The 23,915-nt window shown below is 28.0% G+C and overlaps 1 protein-coding gene across 2 annotated transcripts in view; it reads left to right on the top strand.

Moving 5' to 3' along the window:
- LOC136983639 (transmembrane protein 62-like) overlaps positions 1 to 22,712 on the top strand; it is a 59,943-nt gene extending 37,231 nt beyond the window's left edge. For both annotated transcript variants that reach the window (XM_067280440.1, XM_067280439.1), the window contains 4 exons: positions 888 to 969; positions 8,171 to 8,296; positions 14,598 to 14,716; positions 21,487 to 22,712. In XM_067280440.1, the coding sequence (XP_067136541.1) occupies positions 888 to 969; positions 8,171 to 8,296; positions 14,598 to 14,716; positions 21,487 to 21,897 (738 nt within the window). In that variant the 3' untranslated portion in view covers positions 21,898 to 22,712. The remainder of the gene's footprint in view (positions 1 to 887; positions 970 to 8,170; positions 8,297 to 14,597; positions 14,717 to 21,486) is intronic.
- Positions 22,713 to 23,915: the final 1,203 nt, after the last annotated feature.

Genomic DNA, 23,915 nt, shown 5'->3' with positions numbered 1-23,915 from the left:
TTTATTTTCTTTAGAATTCACATATAATAAATGAGTTGAAAATTGCTTGGCTTTAATACTATTTTTTTCATATTGGCTATACTCTAAAGGCTCATTGACATCTTATTAATTTCTCTAATAATATTTTGAATAAAAATTTTTAAACTTTTATCTGCTTTTGATGAAAAAATTTTATTTTTTTTGCAATGAATAAGCTGAAATTATGAAACAATTTTTTGGTCAACTTTATCAAAATTTAATTTTTTTCAAAACTACAACATAAAGCGTTCACATGTTTATGTTTTTTTTTCTTTTTTCTGTATGAAAATATAATTTGTGATATCTGGCAGGATTATATCAAACTTTTTTTGTTTATAGATTACAAACCTTTATTACAACAGTTAACTTTTAACTAGATAAAATGAAAATAATTTATATTCAGTAGTTTCGCAGCTTGTGAATACTCTTTTTGATTTAAAAACGTAAGTAACATTTGACATTTTGTAATACGTTTTTTTATTGGGAGAATAAATTAGTTATAATTATACTAAAAATTTGATGTGAATGTCTACGAAAACGTCCCTATTTTATGATTTTTACATCCTGATGATGATGATTTGATTGTTTGTTCTATTTCTTTCTCATTTAAACTAATGTGAGTAGCTCATTTACTCTGTTGAGCTTTTAAACAAGTTACAATAATTTTAAAAAAGGAGATAAATAAAATTTAAAAGTATTCCAAAACTTGTTATCTTTAGATTCTCTTTGCTTTTTCTTTAAGTTAACAATTCAAATAATAAAAGATTGATATGTTAAGATTCAAATATTAATATATATAATTAGGTTGTATGTGTAAACAGTTACTATTATTCAAAATATATTAATTTAAAAAAATTTTTTTTTAATAGGGTCAAACTATTTTTAGTATTCTTATGGTGATTGCTGTGATACCACTATGTATATTGAGATGTTTGCATCATTATGGGAAAAGTAAGTAGAAAATTATGTTGTTTATCCCTTATATATCTTTATTTCCAAATTTTCTTACTATTGGAAACAAAATTTGAAAATTAAGAATTTATGCTCAAAGAGTATTATTAAAATCTGAATATACAGATGCTTCATTGTGACTTTGCTAAATGATATCTTTCAATATGTAAATTCTTACCAGTATATTAGCATTCTTGATTCATAGTCACTAAGAATGCAGCATTATTTTCTCAAAACTAATTTGAAGGCATTGGATTTAAAATAATCATTTTTTAGTGCTTTGTTTTATATAATTTAATTTTTTAATTATTATAATTAAGATTTCACTAGACAATTATTTTATTTTTAACGTAGTCTTTATTTAGTATTTAATTAGTCTGCAAAAAGAATTTTTTATTTTGTAAATACAAAATTTTATTCAAATTGAAGGCATCTATTGGTCTGTGCAAATATTATTTTAATCACATTTGCACATGCACAATTTCTGTCACATCTGAGAAAAATAAAATATTTTCAAAAAATACTATCCCTAGTTTTTTCTTAAGCTCCAGTAAAATAAAGTTGCTGGTAATTTGTTTGTAGCTATTCATATTTTAAATTTGTTTCATCTGTTAATATTTTAGAATTTCATATTTTTTTTTATATATACAAATTACAAAAGGTTTGATTAAACAAATATAGTAAATACATTTTTAAAAAAATTATTAGATATAATACAAATTTGAGTTACTTTCCTTTCAGATAGTTTTCTTAACTAGCTACACATGTACTGTACTTTACCAGTCGTATTACTTTTAGAAGCAACTACAATAATCTTTAGTAGCAAGAAATAATCTTTCATTAGTACTTTCAGACACTTTGTTATAGAAATTTGATTTCTGAAAGAGTAACTCAAAATAGTCCTTTCTTTTTAATTTTAATGTTAGAGAATAGCCAGAAGTTGCAGAGCCAAGTCAAATACACTGGTGGAAAATTAAATCCCAACACTAAGAAAAAATTAGTGTAGAGGAATGAAATTCAGGCAAAGCATTTGTCTAGGTAACATATTTATTTGATTGAATTTTTAAGGTCACAGGTTAAAGTATGTAGGAGAAGATCCATTTCAAATGTGAAATGGTGGTACATTAATAATCGTTGTAGTCACCACAATTCTGAATGCGAGCATGCAAATGTGCATGCATTGTGTCATACAGGTGCTATATGTTATTTTGTGGGATGGAGTTCCATGCCTGTTGCACTTGGTCAAATCAGTAACAGTTAATACTGGTTGTGGGTGACACTGAATTTGTCATCCAATAATGTCCCATACGTGCTCCATGGGAGAAAGATCCGGTGATCTCACAAACCAAGGCAACATGTTGACACTCTGTAGAGCATGTTGGGTGACAGCAGTGGTATGAAGACGAGTGTTATCTTGTTGGAAAACACTCCCTTGAATATTGCTCATGAATGCAGAATAACCAGTTCAATCACCAGTCTGACGTACAAATTTACTGTCAAGGTGCTTGGGATAATGCCAAGAGTGCTCATCCTGTCATGAAATCACTCCCCAGACCATAACTCCCAATGTAGGTCCAGTGTATCAATGCTGCAGACAGCTTGGTTCCAAGTGCTCACCTGGCCTCCTTCTAACCAACATACAGCCATCACTGGCACCAAGACAGAAATGGCTCTCATCTGAGAACACAACAGATCTCCACTCTGCCCTCCAATGAGCTCTTGCTTGACATCACTGAAGTCACAATGGCAATAATTTGGAGTTAGGGGAATGAATGCCACAGGGCGTCTGGCTCGGAGCTGTCCCTCATGTAATCAATTTATTACAGTTTGCTGGGTCACTCTGGCGCCAACAGAAGCTCTAATTTCTGCTGCAGAAGCAGTACAATGTGCCACAACCATGTAGCAAATATGGTGGTCTGGTCTTCCCTCTCAGTAGTGGCAAATGCAGCTGGACCCAGGTCTTCTTGAGAAAGCACATTCCTGTGACCACAGCTGCCAACAATCATGCACAGTGGATACATACCTGCCAAGTCTTTCTGCAATAGCGTGGAAAGAAAATCCACCTTCTCATAGCCCTATTACACGGCCTCGTTCAGACTCAGCTCAGTAAGCTGCTGATACTGCTTCTTTGTCTCCTTAAAGACATTCTTGACTCAAACCTTAACTCACAACATTCAATCCAGACAATAAATAATGCTCAACAAGTTTACATCATGTATTTACAGCAAACATGATTTGCATGTTCATAGTGGCGCTACTCTTCTTTGTCTAGTGCAGAATTTGAACAGACGTCATCTTTCAGATATGAAAACATGCCTACCAAGTTTTGTTTATCTAGCGCAACTCTTTCTTGGTGTTGGGATTTTATTTTCCTCCAGTGTATATGTAATGATTTTTTTTTATCAGTCAAAAATTGGCAGATATGTGTGACACTGATCATTGTCATGTGCGAGACAAATGCATTCATTCACCTCTTCTGCCAATTTAATTATTTTATCATCAGCAATCTAATAGATTTCTGTATTTATTTTGTAATGTTTTATAATAGTTTAAAATAGACACATATTCAAACTACATTATTCATTAATATACATTTGTTACAGATTATTAGCTTTTATTGAAAACTATGTTTTAGATAAAAGCTTATTAGTTTTATATGTAGAATTAGAATATACAACAAAAGATTGGGGTTTTTATTTTAAAAAAATGAAGTTGATCTCTATTCATTGTCAGTAGTAATGTCGATGTTAAGCCTAATGAAAATTACACGTTTTTGAAAAAAATAATTGTGGCTATTGTATCGTCTGAAATTTTTTTTATTATGCACAAAAAAATATAAAAAATTATTTTGGATAATACAATAGCCATGATTATTTTTTTCAAAAATGTGTAATTTTTGTTAGGCTTAACATCAACAAAAATTCAATATGGTATTACATGCAATGGAGAAAAATTTCAACATCAGATAGGTTAAATCATTAAATTTCTCAGATTATTAACTTTGTGTTTGCTCAAATCATTTGAGCATACACAGAGTTAATAATCTGAGAAATTTAATGATTAAAATCTCATTTTCACCTATAATTTGTCTTTTATCGATTTAGAACAGACATGAAATCATTCAAATAATTTTTAAACTGTTTTTTGAATCATTAGCATCCTCACTAAACTGTCATAAAGATTTAATGTGTTTCTGTGGTTGTTTGAAGTAAAGTATTATATTTATAGTTCTGTTTAGCTGTTGTTCATTTATTACAAAATAAACCAAGACATGACTTATTAGTCATATGTAACTCAGTGAAAGAATTGAATTTGAATGCACCAGCTGTATAAAGACAGCAGGCATAAATGCCACCCATTAGTTTTGTATGATGTTTTATACATTGCAAATACATTCACCATAATTTTGATCAAATTTTGTATATTTATAGTATAACAAGTACATAAGCTTTATTCCATCCATTAGTTTTATGTACTAAGAGTTTTTCTTTTTAACTAATTGTAAATATATTTCTGATTTAAAAATTTCTATTATGAATTTGAATTATCCTTTTATTTACTTTCTGTTAAAGTTGTAGAGCTAATTTTATGGTACAATTGTACAATGGCAAGTCAACATAACAAATTTTTAAATTATGATTTTAGATTGATGATAGGTAATAGGATTATATATTATTAGAGAATTACAGTTATTAAATACATACTTCATTCATTAGTTTATTCTCATCCTTACGTCTTTATCATTTATTGACTAATAATACAATAACAACACATCTAACGTTAATGTAAAATTGTCAGTTTTGCATTAATATAATTAATAATAATTTGATTTTAAACAAAATTTTTAAAAAAACTATCAAAATTTATTTATATAGAAAGAGAAAAATTAAAGAAAGAAAATAGAAAAATTTTTATCTGTAAAATATTAATTATTTTAAACTGTATTTGAATTATTTAAAATACTTGCAGGCAATTAAATATGATATACTGTATAATACTGTAATACATAAATATGTAATACATAAGCTACCCTCATTTTATGCCAATTGATACTAAAATTAGTTTTAAATTTTTCCAAAAATACCTAATTCTTTTCACAATGTGTGGAATATTTTTTCAGATGCTAAATGCAAATATTTATTTCATGCTTGGTGGCAATGCTAATAGCAACTTTGCTTTAGTACTATTAATAGTGATTCTAAACAGTGCCAGTTTGTTGTTGTTATTCTAAAGTGTTTATTATTCACATGGTATTTTACCATTTTAAAATGAAGTTATTGTGTAATAATAAAAATAGACAAGACAGTCTTGTCAAATAAAAGAAACTAGTGAATTTCGGTTATTAAGAAATCACATCAGTCCATAATTTTAGAAGCTAACTACTGACATCTTTAAACAAGTTTTTGCTAATGCCAACTTACTGATTGAAGAATGTTGCTAATTGGACACTACTGAAAGCAAAGTGACTTTGTAAGGAGGAGTTTAAATGAAGTCTTAACATCTTATTATGAAATTCTCAAGAAGAGGAAAAGAAAGGCATGGCAAAGAAGTTCCATATATTTTATTAAGGTGCTTAATACACAGCCTAGTTGCTATCGACAGATGACTTGCAACCAGTTCCATTGAACCAGTTTCCAGTTCCATGTTGATCTCATATAGCAGTGTCATAGATCGCAACTTCAGTTGCAATTGATGGCACTGTTACGAGATCAACATGGTGGTGGCAAAAAAATTACAATGTTGCTTTTGGACATAAAATAACTAACAAGGGAACTGTCAGAGTGTCTTTTAATAAATATTAATAAAATTTAGTTAATAGTTACGTTAAAAGTATACAAACTCTATATTAAATTTGTAATATTCACTAAAACTGTTAATCAGGATTAATATCAATCAAATATCGTACTATTTTATATTAGTTTAACACAAATATGAAAATTTTTAGTAGTGAAAGAGTCACGGAGGAAGATGGCAATATTACATTTAGAATAAATTCTAGAATTTTCAAAAATGGGAGAAGACTTAAATGTAAATATTCAAAACGTTATAGCAGAATTTAAATGTTTATGTGATAATGTCTGGCCTACAGAAGAGATTTGTAGGCCTATTATTTCGGACATTGATAAACAGGTAGCTAAGATGCTTTCTAATGTATTTAGCAATATTTTAAGTAATTATGTAATTAGAGATGATAAAGAGTTTTGTCAAAATGAAAATAATAATTTGATTAAAGATATTTCAGATGGGAAAAAAAAAGTCTGCTTCAAGAAAAAGAAGTTGATAACACAGACACTGACTGTGAATCAGGATATTCAAATGATGACGAAAAAGCTGATAACAATATAATCTCAACAAAACGGAAAGAAGAAATTCGTAACTTACATAAGAAACATTCAAAATGGAAATTATGCACGTAATGTGCATAATTTCCATTTTGGAAATTATGGAAAGGAGCTAAAGAAATTAAAACATTTTAGTGATTTATATAAATGGGAAAAACAATTTAAGTCTCAAAAACATAGAATCAAAACATTAAAAATTATTAAAGAACATGCTAAACAAATGTTTGATGAAGCTCGAGGCAGCTATAAAATTGTTAAAGGTAATCAATTAGAAATATGGGCATTACAAAAATTTCTTGAGCTTAATAGTTCAATTAAGTTTACAGCTAGTGATTCCTGGGTTGCAAAATTTAAAAAAGAATACCAATTAGTATCTTGAAAAATTACAAAACTTATAAATAAAACAGAAATAGTAAATGAAAAGGATATTTTAATAAAAGCTGCACAATTTCAAACAACGGTAAAAAATTTATTGTCATATTATTCACATAACTTTACATTCAATACGGATCAGTGTGGATTTTCATACGAAAGGATTTCACCAAGAACACTTTCATATAAAGGAGGAAAAAAATACCATTGGATTTGCACATTCTTCAAATAATAAAGTTACACGTTTCTACACTGTTCAATATTCAATTAATGCTAACAGACAAGTTGTAGGGAATGTATTTATTTTCTTACAAAGAGGCTCATGGAACCTTTGGACCTAGAGTTTAAACATCGTTATTCAATGCCCCAAACATAACTGTTATAGCTAGCTCATCTGACAAATTATCTACAGCAATTATTACAAACTATGTAAAAGATGTATTATCTCCAAATATTACAGAAAACTCTTTATTAATAATTGACTCGTGGAGTGGACAAACAAATATTAATATTTATAATACAGTATTCCAAACATCTACAAATCAAAATTCATGCAAAATATTAATTATTCCACCAAAGTGTATGTCTATATGCCAACTTTTAGATGTTGGATTTCATAGACAAATAAAACTTTTAGCTAAAGAAATTTTAAATGCTATACAATTATTTTGTATGATTTTTTGATGAAATTGTTTTGGACAACTAGAAATGACATAATAAAATTACATTTGATTCCTCATCATCAATTATCTGCACCATTTAATAATTTGATTAAATATGGATGGTTTGCTTCTAGATCGTACATGAAAAATGTGAATTTTTAAACGTAAAACAAGTTTGTTTTCCTTTGCTAAACACTGACAGTTTAAATTGTGTTGAGAATAATTGTCAAAATCTTTGATTTGTTAAATGTGCACGATGTCAACAAGTTTTTTTAGTTTATTTTGTTGGAAAATATCATGTAAATAGTTGTTCATCTAATAATTTGTGAATGTAATTACTTTTCCTTTAAATACATCTAATAAAATGTATTTACTTATTACGTTTTGATTATTTTCTTTATATTTATTCTGTCATTACATTTATATTATATTTTATTGTTAAAATAGTATATATATCTAATCTTTCATATAATACTTATTCGAGTTTATTCCTTATTCTACTCTTTGTCTTCCTCTGTGACCCTTTCACTACTAAAAATTTTCATATTTGTGTTCATATTGTTGTTTTGTGTTAGTAAAAATTTTGGTAGTAAATATGTTTTTATTGAAAAAATGTATATATATTCTTTATCCATTTGTGAATGCTTGGAATACATTCCAGTTTATTCTATAATAAAATGGATTTACTTTGTGCCAATTTTGTTTACACGTTCTCCTTCAGGAACACATCACTGGCACAAAATGAGGACAATCTGTATTAATAAAAAGTAAAATATTTTTATTTTAAAAAAGTTTAATATTTTTCAAAATTTTGTTTTTATTTAGCAAGATTTATTAGAATAAGAGCAGAATGTAACTGTATAAGAAGATGGCTATTTAAGTTCTATTTACTATCTTCAGTGGACCATTTACTTTGGCCAATTATCTTTATAGCTGTATATATAGCCATAGGTAAGTAAAAAATATTTTAATTGTTATTACTTTATGAAATTGAATTTATATTTTCGTTTACACTAATTAAAAAAATTAAATAGTTATTGAATAAATAACTATATAAATGTAAGTATATATAATGTATACATGTAAGTAGATAAATATCTTTGTTTTATTTTATTTACCCCACACACTTTAAGAATTTAAAATATTGTAATTAATAAGGACAAAATAAAAAATATTTCAAATAACTCAACAGTTAGGATTGAGAGAAGGTCAAGTTGTATATAAATGTCCAAAATGTTGTATTATCAAACCAGAAAGAGCTTATCATTGAAGTGTTTGTCAATGTTGTGTTAGAAAAATGGATCATCATTGTCCTTGGGTGAACAATTGTGTTAGAGAAAATAATCAAAAATATTTTGTTTTATTTACAATAAGAATATATTATAAATTTGATTTATTATATGAAAAAATTTGGTACTTTAAACTAAATTGAATTTTCAGTAACTTAAAATAACAAAAGTTAAATGATTGTTAATATAACAATCATTTAAAATTATGTTATGAATTTATCATCAGAAATTACATTTTAGTGAATTACATATCTCGTTACTTACTAGTTGTACATTTAATTTGTTATTAGCATTTAAGAAAGTAATCCATTTGCTGTCATTGAAATGATTGTTTAATATCACATTGCATTTAATTTTTTTTAAATTATTAACTATATGCATTCCTTCATAATTTTAATATCTTTAATGTGTATTTTTGCTAATCATATTACATTAAGATTACAGTATTTAATCCAGACAGAAAGACATTATCGGGTTGAGACAACTGAAAATTTTTACTTTTGCAGAAATGTTTTTGGCTTTCTTGAAGCTATCATCAGCTATTTAAATAAAATAGTACAAATATTTATGTAAAAAAGTTACATAAATGTTTTTATTGTTTTGCTACATGTGCGTGAAATATATATAGTTACAAAAAAGAGTGTCAGTATGTTATGAAATGGTAATATACTTGTATATAAAAATTCACTCTTTCTTGGTTGTTTCAAATAGATAGATAGATAGATATATCTTAAATTTCTATTTTTCAAATTAATTTGTTATAAAAGAATCTTTTCCTACTCTCACTCAGACTCTATTTAACTGTAAGACACACACACCTTTATGCTGAGAACTATAAATTTAAATTTAATCATAAAAAACAAACGTTTTCGGCCACTCCACTGGCCATCATCAGGTTAACTATATTCGAATACTATTTCGAACAACCCGTTCAAAATTGAAATAGATTACAATAGAACTCACGCGCTCAACTACGTAAACCAAATGTAATATAAATAACATAGAAAAATAAATAAAACAAAATAAATAAAATAAAACATGCCAATGGTACATGTAAACATAGCAATATCTATATATCTATAGGCAATCATTTGCGCCTAGTTAATGTGTTCTTGTGACTTTTTTAATTAGAAACTTCCAAGCTGATGGTAAAATGGTCGCATCTTTGTAATTTAAGCATTTTTTGGTTAAGCTGGACTTATAAATTTCACATTTTTCGGTTGTCGCTGCAAGTGTCGGCGAATGGACAGGTGTTATGATTTTGGCTTCTTCCCATTTAACAACGGATCCCTCCGTCTGCGCCATTTTTGCTAACGTTGTTGTGCATTTACTTTTCGTCACATCATATCTGTGCTCCTTAAGTCTTTTAGTTAGGCTTCTCGTCGTAACCCCGATGTATTCTTTCTCTATCCCTAGTTGGTCGTTGCTGTACGGTATCGAGTACACCCCCGGCTGCTCACTCCGTTTAATTTCTTCCTTGTCGTTTCTTAGTAATTTATATATCGAGGGAGCTCTTTTGTACACAATATTGCTGTTCCTGTGGCTCGCAATACACTCCATAACAGAGGATAGACGCTTATTATACGTGAATTTCGTGATGCCGTTTGTAAGATCTCGTTTTTTCTTGTTTTTCTTAGGATTCTTGTACGCTGCAATCAAACGTTCAACTGTTCTTGGACCATATCCCAGCATCTTGGCCACTTGCCTGATTCTCTCCAGTTCCCGCATCGTATCCATTATGTTAGAGCAATATTGAAACGCTCTTCTAATTAACGCTCTAAATGCTGAGAGTTTATAGGTAATAGGATCATTGGATGTTGACGGTATATATAGCGGGTCGTGTGTAGGCTTTATATAAACTTTCGTGTTTATTGCTCCGTTCTTAAATGTAATACCAATGTCCAAAAAATGTAATTCGTCGCCACTAAGTTGCTCCAAGTTTAGCCGTAGGCCATGATCGTTGGAATTCATGGCATTTAAGAATTGGTGTATCCTTGCGTGGTTCTTCCATATGACAAGCACATCATCCACATATCTTCTGTACAAGATTATGTCTTCCTTGAAGTTGATCAGTGTGATGCGCTCCATTCTTCTTACCACCAATTCACACAGCAGACCAGACATTGGGCTGCCCATCGGGACACCTTTTAACTGTTTATAGATTTTACTCTCGAACACGAAAAACGATTGCCCGCATACCAGATCTGCCATCATCTCCAGGTCCTTACGGTACGCTGCCGCCGTCGGATGCAAGCCATATAACAATTCCATTAGTGCATCAAAACATGAGGATGGTTTGATTGACGGATACATACTCTCGAAGTCCATTACCGACCCAACTTCGTTATCCATTAAGGCTAACTCCTGCAAATCCTTTACTACACTCATCGGGCTCTTTGTAACAAATTGGTAATCCCCAATCAACTCCGACAAATACGAATGCATACGTTTCTCCAGTTTATACGTGGGGCCCTTACATTTCTCCACCACAGGTCTAATTTCTTTGTTGGTTTTATGGGTCTTCGCGAAACCAAACAACCTGGGTACTCCTGGGTTCGTGACGTGTGCACCTTTCAGGAAAGGGAAGATTGATGTTAAAGGAGATCTCTCCAACCTTTTTACCTTTCCTTCAATTTTTCTTACTATGTCATGTTCTACCCTTTCGCATTCCGTTTTTCTTATATACTCTTCTAGTGCCTCCACATAGCGTTGCTTTTTCATTACCACCAAATGCTTGCTTTTATCCGCTCTGGTGATTACCAAACTATTGTCCGTCAACCATTTCTTCGCGCTTTTAACATCTGTCCCTTCATTACGTTTCCCTGCACATTTCTCACTTCTGAACGCCGCTTTCCATCTAAAATACTCTTTTTCGATCTCATCCATACCTAGGAGTCCCCTTTCAATTTCAGCTATCATGCCTCGCCAGTTTCCATTATTGTCAAGAGCATAATTAGGCCCTTTTTCTAGGAGGCGTTTGACATTCAGGGGGATTTGGACCTGGTCCCATAAAATGTATGGGGTTGGCTTCACTTTCTTCGATTTTTTATTCGGTTGCATTGAACATAACCAATGTAGCTTCTTCCTGTACTTCCTATTTAAATGCCTTTCTATCCGGTCGGTTAATTCGACTATCTTTAAATTGATACACGCCAAAGCATTCGGGTCCTCAGTGAACACTAGTTCTTCCAGGTCCACCAGATCCTTAATCGCTCTATACTTCATGTTTTTTGCATTCTTAATTGATTTATTCAAGCAAAGAATTCTTACTTTTTCTCGCAAGGATATGCATTCCTCTGGAATTCTGATCCGCCATATCGACACTGGAAAGACGCCGTTTAACCGACACTCCTTTAAGAATTCTAACTTGGAGTTTAACTACACAATTTTAACTGCTAACTTTCTGTACCTCTACTTACTGTTTGTTTTTTATGATTAAATTTAAATTTATAGTTCTCAGCATAAAGGTGTGTGTGTCTTACAGTTATAAAAGAATCTGTACTTCAGATATGCTTTTTACATTAAACTCTGGCAAATTCTTAAGATAAATACATCTATCTATTATTTTGAAATTTAAAACAGATAGTGACAAAAAAAATTAGATATAATTTTTTTCCTCAGAAAACTATTATGTTGGGATTGGTATACTACAAATACACGACATTAGAATTAGTTGAGACCATTAATTTTTTGAAGTGAGAATGGTTGAATCTCTCTCTAACAGCTGGTCAATCTGTTGTTAGAATAATATGAAATTATTGGAATTTAAAGTCTGCTAAATTAGGGATTGTATTCTGGACACATCTCTTGTCTCCTCTCTTAGTGATAAATGACATCAGTACAAGGGATGAAAGTCATCTTTCAGAGAAAAGGTGATTCTGATAACATTTTATGATCTTGTTTTTATGATTGGAAACACAGTTCTATAAAAGTTTATTATACATGTTTGGGTCATTCAAGTGTATACTATATAAGAGAATTTTAACCAAACTTGTTTCTTTTTAGAAAACATAGAATACAAATAACTAAATTGTTTAATTCGTGTTTTAATAATTTTAAAATGAATAGAAGAAATAATCTTTAATTATTATGCCTTTGTGTCCTTTATCTTAATTTAAACTTATGTCGTCTACTGGTTCTTTATCAATTAACAGGACTTATTATACTGGATTTATGGATGCAGAAATTAAGTCTTACAGATCAGGAATATTAAAACAAATATTATGTTAAAACAAAGTTTAAATAATCTTTAATTTTGAGTTTACATATTATTGCAATACTTAATCTATGAAAATTTTGTTATTTATTCAAAATTAGAAATTTTCAAATTTGATTAAATTATCCTTAAATTTTCAAATTTAATTAAATTATCTCATCATTATTAAATGTAAATTATTTACAAAATTTTAATACTTATTCAATGGAAATATTAACTGTGAAAGTTAATAATAATAATATAATGGAATATTACAAAATTTACTGTTAAATCGTATCTTTCGAAATGGGATCACAAATATTTGATAATCTCCTGTTAAGTTACCCATTGTGGTTGACACATAAAGGTCAGTTGTGATGCTATGTATCCATGCATGTAGTCACAACCATTTGTAGATTCATGTTTTTTTTTATTTCTTTATGGTAGAGCAAGAGCAAAATGGGTTTTTATTAATACTTTCAAGCAATTTGTTTGTTTAAAATACTATTTATCAAATTTTTTTCTGTTATTTAGAAAATTAGCATTTTTAGTTGCAGCTATGTACTTAAATTTTAAGTTGAAATTTAATGCTGTAAAGTATGTAACAAAAGTTATACACATTTTTTATAGCACTGTGCAATTGACATTTCACAATAGTTTAAACTTCTATCATAGTAAATTCCTATGCAAAATGGCACAATGACACACATGCCATCAAAGGACACAGCACATTAAGTTGTGTCATACGTCAGCCATGATGGGTAAAGACCAAGATATTATCAAATATTACATAGATGATAGTTTTATGTAATGATGCCTGATCTTATATCTCTAGAAGAATTTACTTTCTACATTCTTATCAATGCTGCTTTTATTGACTGTTAGTAAAATTGTCTCTTTTAATAATTCTGTAATGATACAGAGCTTACATAACAAATTAGATCATATTAGATGACAAACCATAATAAAGTTTGAATTGCTAAACAACTGTGTGAAATATTGGTCATTACAGAATATTTCAGAGTAGTATGATTAAGCAGAATCTTGAATATCAAATAAAATATAGATGTGTTAATGCATATGTCATAACATATATGAAAAACAGAATGCACTGCTTAAGTTAATTTTCATATTTTGTCTTAATACATATGCTACATAATTAACATCATTTATTTCTTGTACAGATATTCAAATCTTAAAGTAATAATTTATATGAGACACAACTATGTGTTTGGTAAACCAGTTGATTTTTGGTTAACTGTCAAAAATTACCTGTTTGTTATAATTTATACAAATGTGCTAATCATAGCTACTTCAGAATTTTTAGTAAATTTTACTATTTTTTAAATAGCAAGTGTTATAAATTATATTTTTCTTAATGAAAATCCTGCTTCTGTCTCTTAATTATGAATAATAATTATAAATCATTAAGAAAAATATGTTACTAGAAAGTATTGGTAATTGCCATAGTCAAGGAATCATTTACAATAATCATCAATAAGTTCCATTAAAGCTTGCATCAATTACTATTTTTCCAGGGTGCCATTGACACCAATTATAACAAATTCTATTAGACTGACTTACTAAAATATATCAAGAAAAGCATTTCTGTATAAATGTTGAAGTACTTATTTATTAATTTTTAATAATTTATCTTGTGAAATAAATTCTAGTTTTTCTTTTTGAAGTGGAATAGTACAGAAACATTATTAGCAATTATTATTATATATTATTAATTTTTTATTGAAAATATTTAATCTTTTTATAGGTCCTTGGTTCATTGGTGAGATTATTGATGGTTATATTGGTGCTTGTTTTGTTTGGGGCATAGTAATTGCAGGAAAAGTTGTTCCAGGTGGATTAACTTTTATTGCCGGATCAATATTTGTAAGTAGTATTTCAATAATTTTTAAATATAATATTTGCAATACTGTGCTTTACAAATAATTACATTATGAAAATCCAGTGACACTTGTAGGGATTGCAATGATTTATAATTCTTTATATGGACCCTCTGGAGGCTTTAAACTAGATATCTTGCTCTTTCCATACCATCTCAGGACCTAATTGCATCTAACAAAAAATGATGATTTATATTTGGAAACATTATGTATATACAAATTCTCTTTAAAGCTCATGGATTAATGTCTTAACACAGGGAGTGGGGAACTTTTTTAGCCATTACCCCAAAATATATTTGTGTAAGTCGATATTATCCCCCTCATTTTGAGAAGGAGAAAATTGATACAAATTTAAATTAAACACTATTTATTGAATTCTTTTACACTGAAAATGAAAAAAGTTTCATTAAAATAATAAATAATAGACAAACCAAATAAAATTATCATTTTGGAACACAGTAATTTCATTGAAAACTTTTACTCTTTCGGTTTTGGAGAAATTCCTTATTCCCCCCAATAATTTCATTTTTACCCTGGTTCCCCATTCGCTGTCTTAATAGATGTTTATAGGTCAGCAATAAATTGGAATCAGTCATAAAATCTCTGAATAAAATTGATTCTTAAACATTTTAATTTTATATAAATGTCAACTATTTTTTAAAAACTATATCTTCAATGAAGTATATTGTTTTCTGAAAATGCTTAAATCTTTATCTGTTGAAAGATTTTTCTTTCAGGTAAAATGTATTTGTAATTTTGCTAAAATTTATTTATATATATGGCTTGGAAACAGACTTGAAATATGAATGGATAAATTCTGTCCTTATGGTAAAAATACAAGATATAAAATTGATTATTATTGGTTCATATTGAATTTAGGAAGGTAATATGTTTTTATATTAGACTTAATTTTTTATAATTGTAGGAGCTTCCTACATATGAATAATTTGACCATAGGTCTAAAATTTAAAGTTTGCACAGATTGTGAAAGCTTTCTTGCCACTTGTGAGGTGGCATTGAAGTTAGTTTTTGGCTGGTAATAAATAAATTTTTAATGATGTGGGCTTATTTCTATCACATATCATTATTTTTTGTTTTCATGCTAATTTTAAGGTTCCGTTGCCACTTGCGAGATGGCGTCAGATTCAGTAATGTTGGAGTAATATCAATTTTTGATATTGCATGCAAATTTTTTTAAACTTTTATGATTAGTGCTTCAAAAATGCATCCAAAACATAATAATAAATTTAGCAGTAGAGATAAATGCAAGAAGTGTTGCTTGTGGAAACTAAACATTATAAAACTAAGTGCATTAGGTGAAAAAACTGCATTTGAAACACTGGCTACTAAGCAGTAGCAAGCAGGTAAATGAGTGTAATGTATTCTATTAAGTACATCAAAGGATCGAATACTAATAATACAGTGGTACCTTGGTATATGTCTGCTTTAGAATACGTCCAATTTGGAATACAAATTTTGCTCGGTATACGACTTTTGTTCGGTATACAACTTAATTCAATTATATGCACCATCTATTAATAAGTAGCACTATCGGTGTACTAGACCAGACTAGATGTTCGCTGGTGCCACGGTCTATAACTTTGTTAAATTTCTTCTGATTTTAATTTGTAAGTAAAACTTTATTATTTTTATTAATCATGACTTGCAAACAAGGCAAATGAAAAGCAACAGAAAACTAAAAAAATGACTAGAATCACAATGGAACTGAAAAAAGAGATTGTTGAGAAATATGAAGGTGGCATGCGTGTTTGAGATTTAGCTGTTGCATACCGTATTCCGAGAACAATGATATCGACAATTGTGAAAAATAAAGACATTACTAAATCTGCTAACATTGCAAAAGGGGTTAAACCAATTTCTAAACAGAGATCGGAGACATTAGATCACGTTGAGAAATTACTTTTCTTTTTGATAACTGAAAAACACTGTGCTGGCAACAGTGTATCAGAAGCAATTATTTGCGATTATTACTGTAATAACTTTAAAAATCTATAATAAAATTTATTCTTTTATTATTGTGCTCAAACATTTTTTCAATTATTTTACAACCCCATTAATATACCATATCAAGAGGAGTTTTTTTTACATGAGAACGGATTAATCATTTCTACATTACTTCTTATGGGAATGGTTGGTTTGGTATACGTCCTGTTTGGTATAAGTCCAAACATCAGGAACGGATTAAGGTTGTATACTGAGGTTCCACTGTACATGGTTATTCTGTGTACAAATATACTTTCTAGTTTAGTTTTTAACTTATGACAGAACTTTGGGAACCTAACCTGTTTATAAGTAGAAGAGCACCAGCATAGTTATATTTTGAATATTTCAAATTACAGTTGACTTCGCATTAGTCGACACCCGGATAACTTGACACTCGTCGGTTATGTAATCAGTTTTTTGTGGTCCCAGCCGACTTACATAGGCATTAATGTTATTAATGTTAAAAAACTCAGTTTATTCGACATCGTTTAACTCGTTGCCACTGGATAAATCAACATACTATTTTTGTTTCACACTTTTTAGAATTCTGATAAGTTGACTCCCCTCCTGAAAAAATGAGTTCACACCACACAGCTTATTGTACGGCGTGAACTCATTTTTTCAGGAGGGGAGTCGATTTATCAGACGTATTCTATGAATCAACTTTTATTCTATTCTATGAATCTTGTAACTTCTATTCAGATTCTATGAATCAACTTCTGATATGATTCAAAGCTATATAAATTAAAACTTACTCATTCCTCTTCTACCTTTAAAACTTTATTATTTATTATTAATTGATAGCTATAAATTCATATATCAAGTATATTATGATGTCAAATATTGGAAATAAGCTTTTGAACAATAGAGACAGTATACAGTAATTATATACAGTGTATAAATTTGTAAATATAAATTATGATAAGAATTTTAATGAATTAATATGTTATTTAAGTTTCTGTTTTAAAACTCTATATTCAAAAAAAAATTAAATTATAAATTAGGACAATAATGTACAAATTATTAAATTTATTGTATTATATATGGATACAGTTTTTTTTATTAAATTATACAATTGATTAAAAAAAAATGTATACACAGGTTACATAGTGCTTACTTATTGGAGTCAGTACAAGTGGAACATCAGAACTTCATAGCGCAACATCTTAGATTTGGGTAATTCATCAAAAAATGATTCTGTATACCCATGTATTTAATAGTTATTCTGTAAATCTGATAACCCAATAATATGATTTTTAAAATTAAATTTACCAATTAAAAAATGATTGGTTTGATGTGTACACATTTTTTCTATTTTAATTAAAATAGAATATGTTTGATTAAATCATAAAAGTTTATTGTAACTTGTAAACTGTTATGCAATTAACCATTGATTTTTCCTTCTATTGTTGTTTTGTATTTTCAAATTAATGCCTATTACTTATTTTTTGACTTGATAAAGATGGTCTTGATTTATTTTATTAACAATTTTCTTTAAATATATTCATTAAGATGTAATAATTAATGATGAAAGAATGATAATCTATTCATTATAATTTTTTCTTTCAGTTTTAATTGTGTTCTTTGGTATAATTGGTCAATTCCTTATCTAATAACCTAATAAATTTTATATTTCATGACTTGTATTTTTATCTATTTATAATTTTTACTATAGTAATGTAGTATTTTTTTGCAACCTCTATACTGTTGATTAATTTCATTTTATTTCTGTAAAACTTTTGTAATTTTATAATAATTTATTTCAGTTTTTTTATATATATATTTTTAATTTTGTAATAAAAACTCCATATTATGAATAAATGAATTTAGTTTGTAAATTCTTTTATTCATAGCAATCAAAATAATGGTGAATAATTAATTTTTAATATACAGGGTGTTACAAAACTATATGTCAGAAATGTAAAGGCAGGTAGAGGGGACCTAAATAAGCAGATTTCATAAATGAATGTGGGTGCAGAAATGCAGTGTTGAAGTGCTAGCACATAAGGCAGTATTAACAACAGGTAAGTGAAAATACAAGTAAAGACAAAGGAAAGCAACAATTTATTTATCAAGAAGTTTACAATAGCTGCTTGAAAGAGCGACCACCAACAGCAATACAAGATTCACAGCAGCAGCGCACGGATTGGTGTACATTAGTAAAATGTCAGGCATGTCACACACATTTCCAGCAGCAACAGACAATCAGGCACCCTCTTGCTGCATTTCTGCACCCACATTCATTTACAAAATCTTATTTAGGTCCCCTCTACCTGTCTTTACATTTCTAACATATAGTTTTGAAACACCCTGTATAAATTCAAATTTGATTATTTACAATTATAACCAATACTATGCTAGATTGTACATGCTTGTATGTATGTATGGGTATACATAAGACCATGTTAGATTGTTTTTAATCTTTTAACAATGGCAATATATTCAATTTTTCTGTACTAAGTAGCATTATTTGTGTATAGTTACAACTTAGTTATGTTATCAACTTATCATTTGTATTCATATTATTGTTTTAATCTATTCAAATTTCATTCACTTTAGTTATTTCACAAAATTTCAAATAAATTTATGCACAATTCTAGACAAGAATTATAAAATAATGGATTAGTTCAAATGAAATTCTTTGAAGTACTTTGAACAAATTACAAAACAAAAAACAAAATTAAATTCTAACTTCATTAGATGATGATAAATGAAATTTTTCCTTACTTGGCTTAATGACAGAGTTATCATGTGACAATTTTCTTGAAATTTCTGTGTTATAACATAGGCAGATTTTTTCCTCTGTCCACTCCATCTGTCCAAGTGTGTGCTTTCAGTACCTATTGTATATGAATAGCTTAACTTCTGATGGACATTGCACTAATGTACATTTATGTTCTTGAAAAAGAAGTTTTGAAATTTAATTTCAATTAATGAGCTATTAAATGTAATGTTTAATAAATTTCTGTTTACAAATATTGAAATCTTATTTTTCAATACTTATTTTAGATTACTTTTAATTCAATTTAGAAACTATGGATGCAATTACTGTTATTCTGATGATTAAAATTTCTAATTTAGTCAATCAAATTTAAACAATAAACATTTGACTTGTATAACACCAAATTTAATGCAATTTGTGGTAATAAATACATGGTACATAATTTTACTTTTTGACATAATTGCTAAAACAGACCATAAATTATGTTTTGACGTTATTGATGTGGAAGTTTGAAGAGCAAACTAACTACCTTGACACTCTGTCATCACTAAACTGCATATCTTGAAGACTATCTTTGAGTGGACCAAACAGATGGAAGTCTGACAGGGTGACATTGGGGCCTTACAGAGAATGAGACAATACTTTCCAGCCCATTTTTTCAATTGCCACATTGCAAGATGACAGTATATTTGTGTGGAAGTTTATTGTAGTTTCTTCAATAATTGTTCATAATGGGAGAAATTAATGATTTTTGCCTTTGGGAAGAAAATCAATAAAGGCACAAATGCAAACCAAAATAATGGCAGCATGCATTTTTCTATCACCTGTGGCAATGAAGACAAAAATGCACTTGCTACCACATGTCACAGATTGGCCAATTTATGGAAATATGTCGTACATATTTGGCTACTGGTGTTAATTCAAATATCTGAAAGTTAATAGACACAGCTTGACTTTTGATACATGCCTAATATAAAATATAGGATAACTTAAACAAAAATTAAAGATTTATGAGGAACTTTCTCTATTTAATTAAATGTGAAATATTTTTAAAAAAATAATAAACAAATAAAATAGATAACATTTTTGTTACATCAAACACATATTGTTGTTAATAATATATTTTTCTGTCAAAAACAATGAAATTATTTCAGATTTTTTTCTGTATTTAAATAACTTTTTATTTTAGTAAATAGAATTTCAATTTTAAATATAAAAGAATCTGCATATTGTAATCACTTCAAGACTTGCCTAAACTGATAACAATTAGCAGTGTAAGTAAATAAGACTGCAATTAGTGGAAATTCTGGTTTTGTTGACTTCGACATTCAAAGAACATGCTAAAACAATTAAAAATATATAACATAACTTGAAGATTTATTAATCTATAATTGTTATATGTTAATAGAAATTCATTCAGTGTTGTTTTTGCTTGCTGGTTTTTCAGTATCATTATTAACAGCTGTTAGTGTTTAGTTGAAGTAAGAAATGCTAGCAATTTAACTATTCTAATGTATGCAGATAACAATTAAAATCAATAACATTTAAGATTTAAAGCACTGGATTAAGAATAATGATGATAATTAATAACAAAGACATGTTGTCTCCTATATGCTGAGGCAATTAGTGTAAATTATTTACCTGGTAGTAATGCTAACGATAAACAAAACTCCAATTACAATTTAAGCAAAATTGTATAAGTGCATTTTAACTTGCATTTTTGGATATGCTAATTCTAATAATAATAAATGACTGGTAATGACATCCATGATTTCAATGAGTAGATACTATTGTATATGATATAAATAAAAGCTAAAATTTAAAGCAAACATTTAACCAAATACGTATGTACTGTACATTTGGTTATTTATTTGGCCTAAACTTCAATTTTTATTTGTATTATATGAATTTATATATTTCAGTTCGTTTGCATGTCTTAGGTATAGTAGCTGAATATTTAAAATCATTTTATTTCATATTTACAAAAGTTAATTTTTAATATACTAAAGAGAATTGTTTTTTATTAACAGATGCTGACATTTTACATACCTGTTGTCCTACTCTTGACTCATTGCCTATATAATCGATATCAAGTTCTTTTAAACATTCATAAAACGAAATGTGCAATTTCAATGTATATATGTCAAAACGTGTCCATGATTGTATTTATTATTTGGCAAATACTGTGTGCTGTTGGCTACTACTACTCTTACGGATTAATGGCATTTTTATTGGGGTTTACGACAACGTGGTCCATTGTATTTGTGCTAGTACTCTGGAGGATAACCGTTACGCTTCCGTATTCCAAACTTCCAGTACCAATTCGTCCATTAAATCAAGAACAGCAGATCGGCGGTGAGCCGCTCCTTCTTGCCGAAGACTTACACTCTCGAGATACAGGTGACAAAATACCTATGCGCAACCAAGTAAGTGTGAGTTGATAATAGAGCTGAATATCGAAAAATAAAATGAAAAGAAAGAAAAACATTTTTCACAACACTGGTTTTACTTGTTGTGAATATGAATTTTGTGATAAACTCTTCTAATAATGAAAGATATTACAGTAAATAAATCTATGCGAAAATTTATATTTTGGAAATTCATTGCATTTACGATTGTCATCTTTTGAAAATTGTATGATTATAAATCTGAAACTGTATATAAGCAAAAGTTCTATTTAAATAATTTCTTAATATTATTTTTTTGAGTTATATTCTGTATTCAGTAATAACTTAAACTTACGAGTTAATTTCACGATTACATTTTCAAACTGCAATCGATAATTATTTCTATTCTTGAATGTGTTTAACAAATATTTCAGATTTTAATAATTTTTTAAGTCCTTATTAAAATTTAAATATAAAAATAATTACTATAAATTGAAGTAATTGATAGAATAATACTAGTTGACACTTTTGTACACACTTTAATTTGGTAAAGTAAAGAATTTACAAAATTGTTAACTAGAAAAATTATGAATTTTTTCCCTTTATCAATAGCAGAATCTACAAATATAATTTTCCTTTTTTTTTCAAAGAAATATTCTTGTGTATTTTATACACTTTCCAGATAACATTCTAGATCAATAATGCCCAAACAAAGTAATGATGAAAGAAAAAATTATTTTAAAATATTTTTCCATTTTCAAATAAATTTTTCTGTGGATTGATGTTACAATATTCCTTGTCAACATAAAAAATAAAGAAATTTGAAAAAAAATTAAATTCTTCCAATACAAAAACCTCCAGATTTTCATGGGAAAACACACACACACACACATCTAAAAATAATAAGAAGAATATGAATAATTAAGAATTTTTATGCTCTGAGATGACTTTGATGACAATCTAATGATTTATATCAATTAAAATGTATTTTCGAATTATATACAATATAATATAAAATGTAGAAGCAAATTCAAATTTTTGTATTTGAATTTGGTAAATATACAAAATTTATATTTTTCTTTCAGGTAAGTTGGATGTAATATAAAAAGATTCATTTAATATACATAAACACTAATTATTTTATTGATATCGCTTGATATAAAAAACTCAAAAACTTATTGTAACTTCAATTTATGGTGAGTTATAAATTCTTTTAAACTCTCTTTAAACTTTTTTCAGTTTTAAGAGAGGGAAAAATGTTGAAATTTCATTTTAAAATAATTTGATCGTATTCATTATGGTAAAATTTGTCCGTGATCTTATATAATTTTTGTAAACAGGGCCGCTTAAGTCAAATATAATTTTAGTTCTTTTATGTATATTACATAAAGAACTTTATATATATAAATGAGGAAAAACATCTGAAACTGTATAAAAATTGTGATATTTTTATGCATATTTATTATATTGTAAAATAAAAATCCGAATAATAATAATTATTATAAAATTAATATTAATAAAAATTGAGATGATTATGTGTAATTATTTTAAATATACTATGTATATAAAAATTACAAGAAAGTATTGATATAAAATTAATTATTTCTAAATTTTTAAAATATATATATATATTGTATATAAAAATATATTTATAATTTTTTTTAATTATAATAATAAATATATTCTGCAGTTTTTAGACTTAATTTTGATTGTTGTTGTTCCTTACAATACAAATAATGATAATTCTCTTCAATCTGTCCATTTCTAATAGTTAAAGGGGGGAAAAAAACAATAAAATATATATCTATCATCTTATACTCAGGTATGTTTAGTGTTTATGAATTAACTATTGTAAGTAAACTTAAAATTTTCTCTAAAGAACACTTACGTTCATTATGACTGTCGAGTCATTCACAATATCATATAGTACAATTCGGTACTATAATATGTAATATATCTTTCGTAGAATGTAAAAGTTTTGTACCAGTTAAAAAAGATATTAAAATAGATATATTTCATAGAGAATATAGATAAATTTCAAGATATGTTTAAAAAACATTAGCTTTTTTTAA

This window comes from Centruroides vittatus, unplaced genomic scaffold (genome assembly GCF_030686945.1).
Source record: "Centruroides vittatus isolate TY-2023 unplaced genomic scaffold, ASM3068694v2 contig_884, whole genome shotgun sequence".
In the NCBI taxonomy this organism is placed as follows: domain Eukaryota; kingdom Metazoa; phylum Arthropoda; class Arachnida; order Scorpiones; family Buthidae; genus Centruroides; species Centruroides vittatus.
Note: the sequence above shows the minus strand (reverse complement) of the source record. Positions and strands in the feature narration are given on the sequence as shown.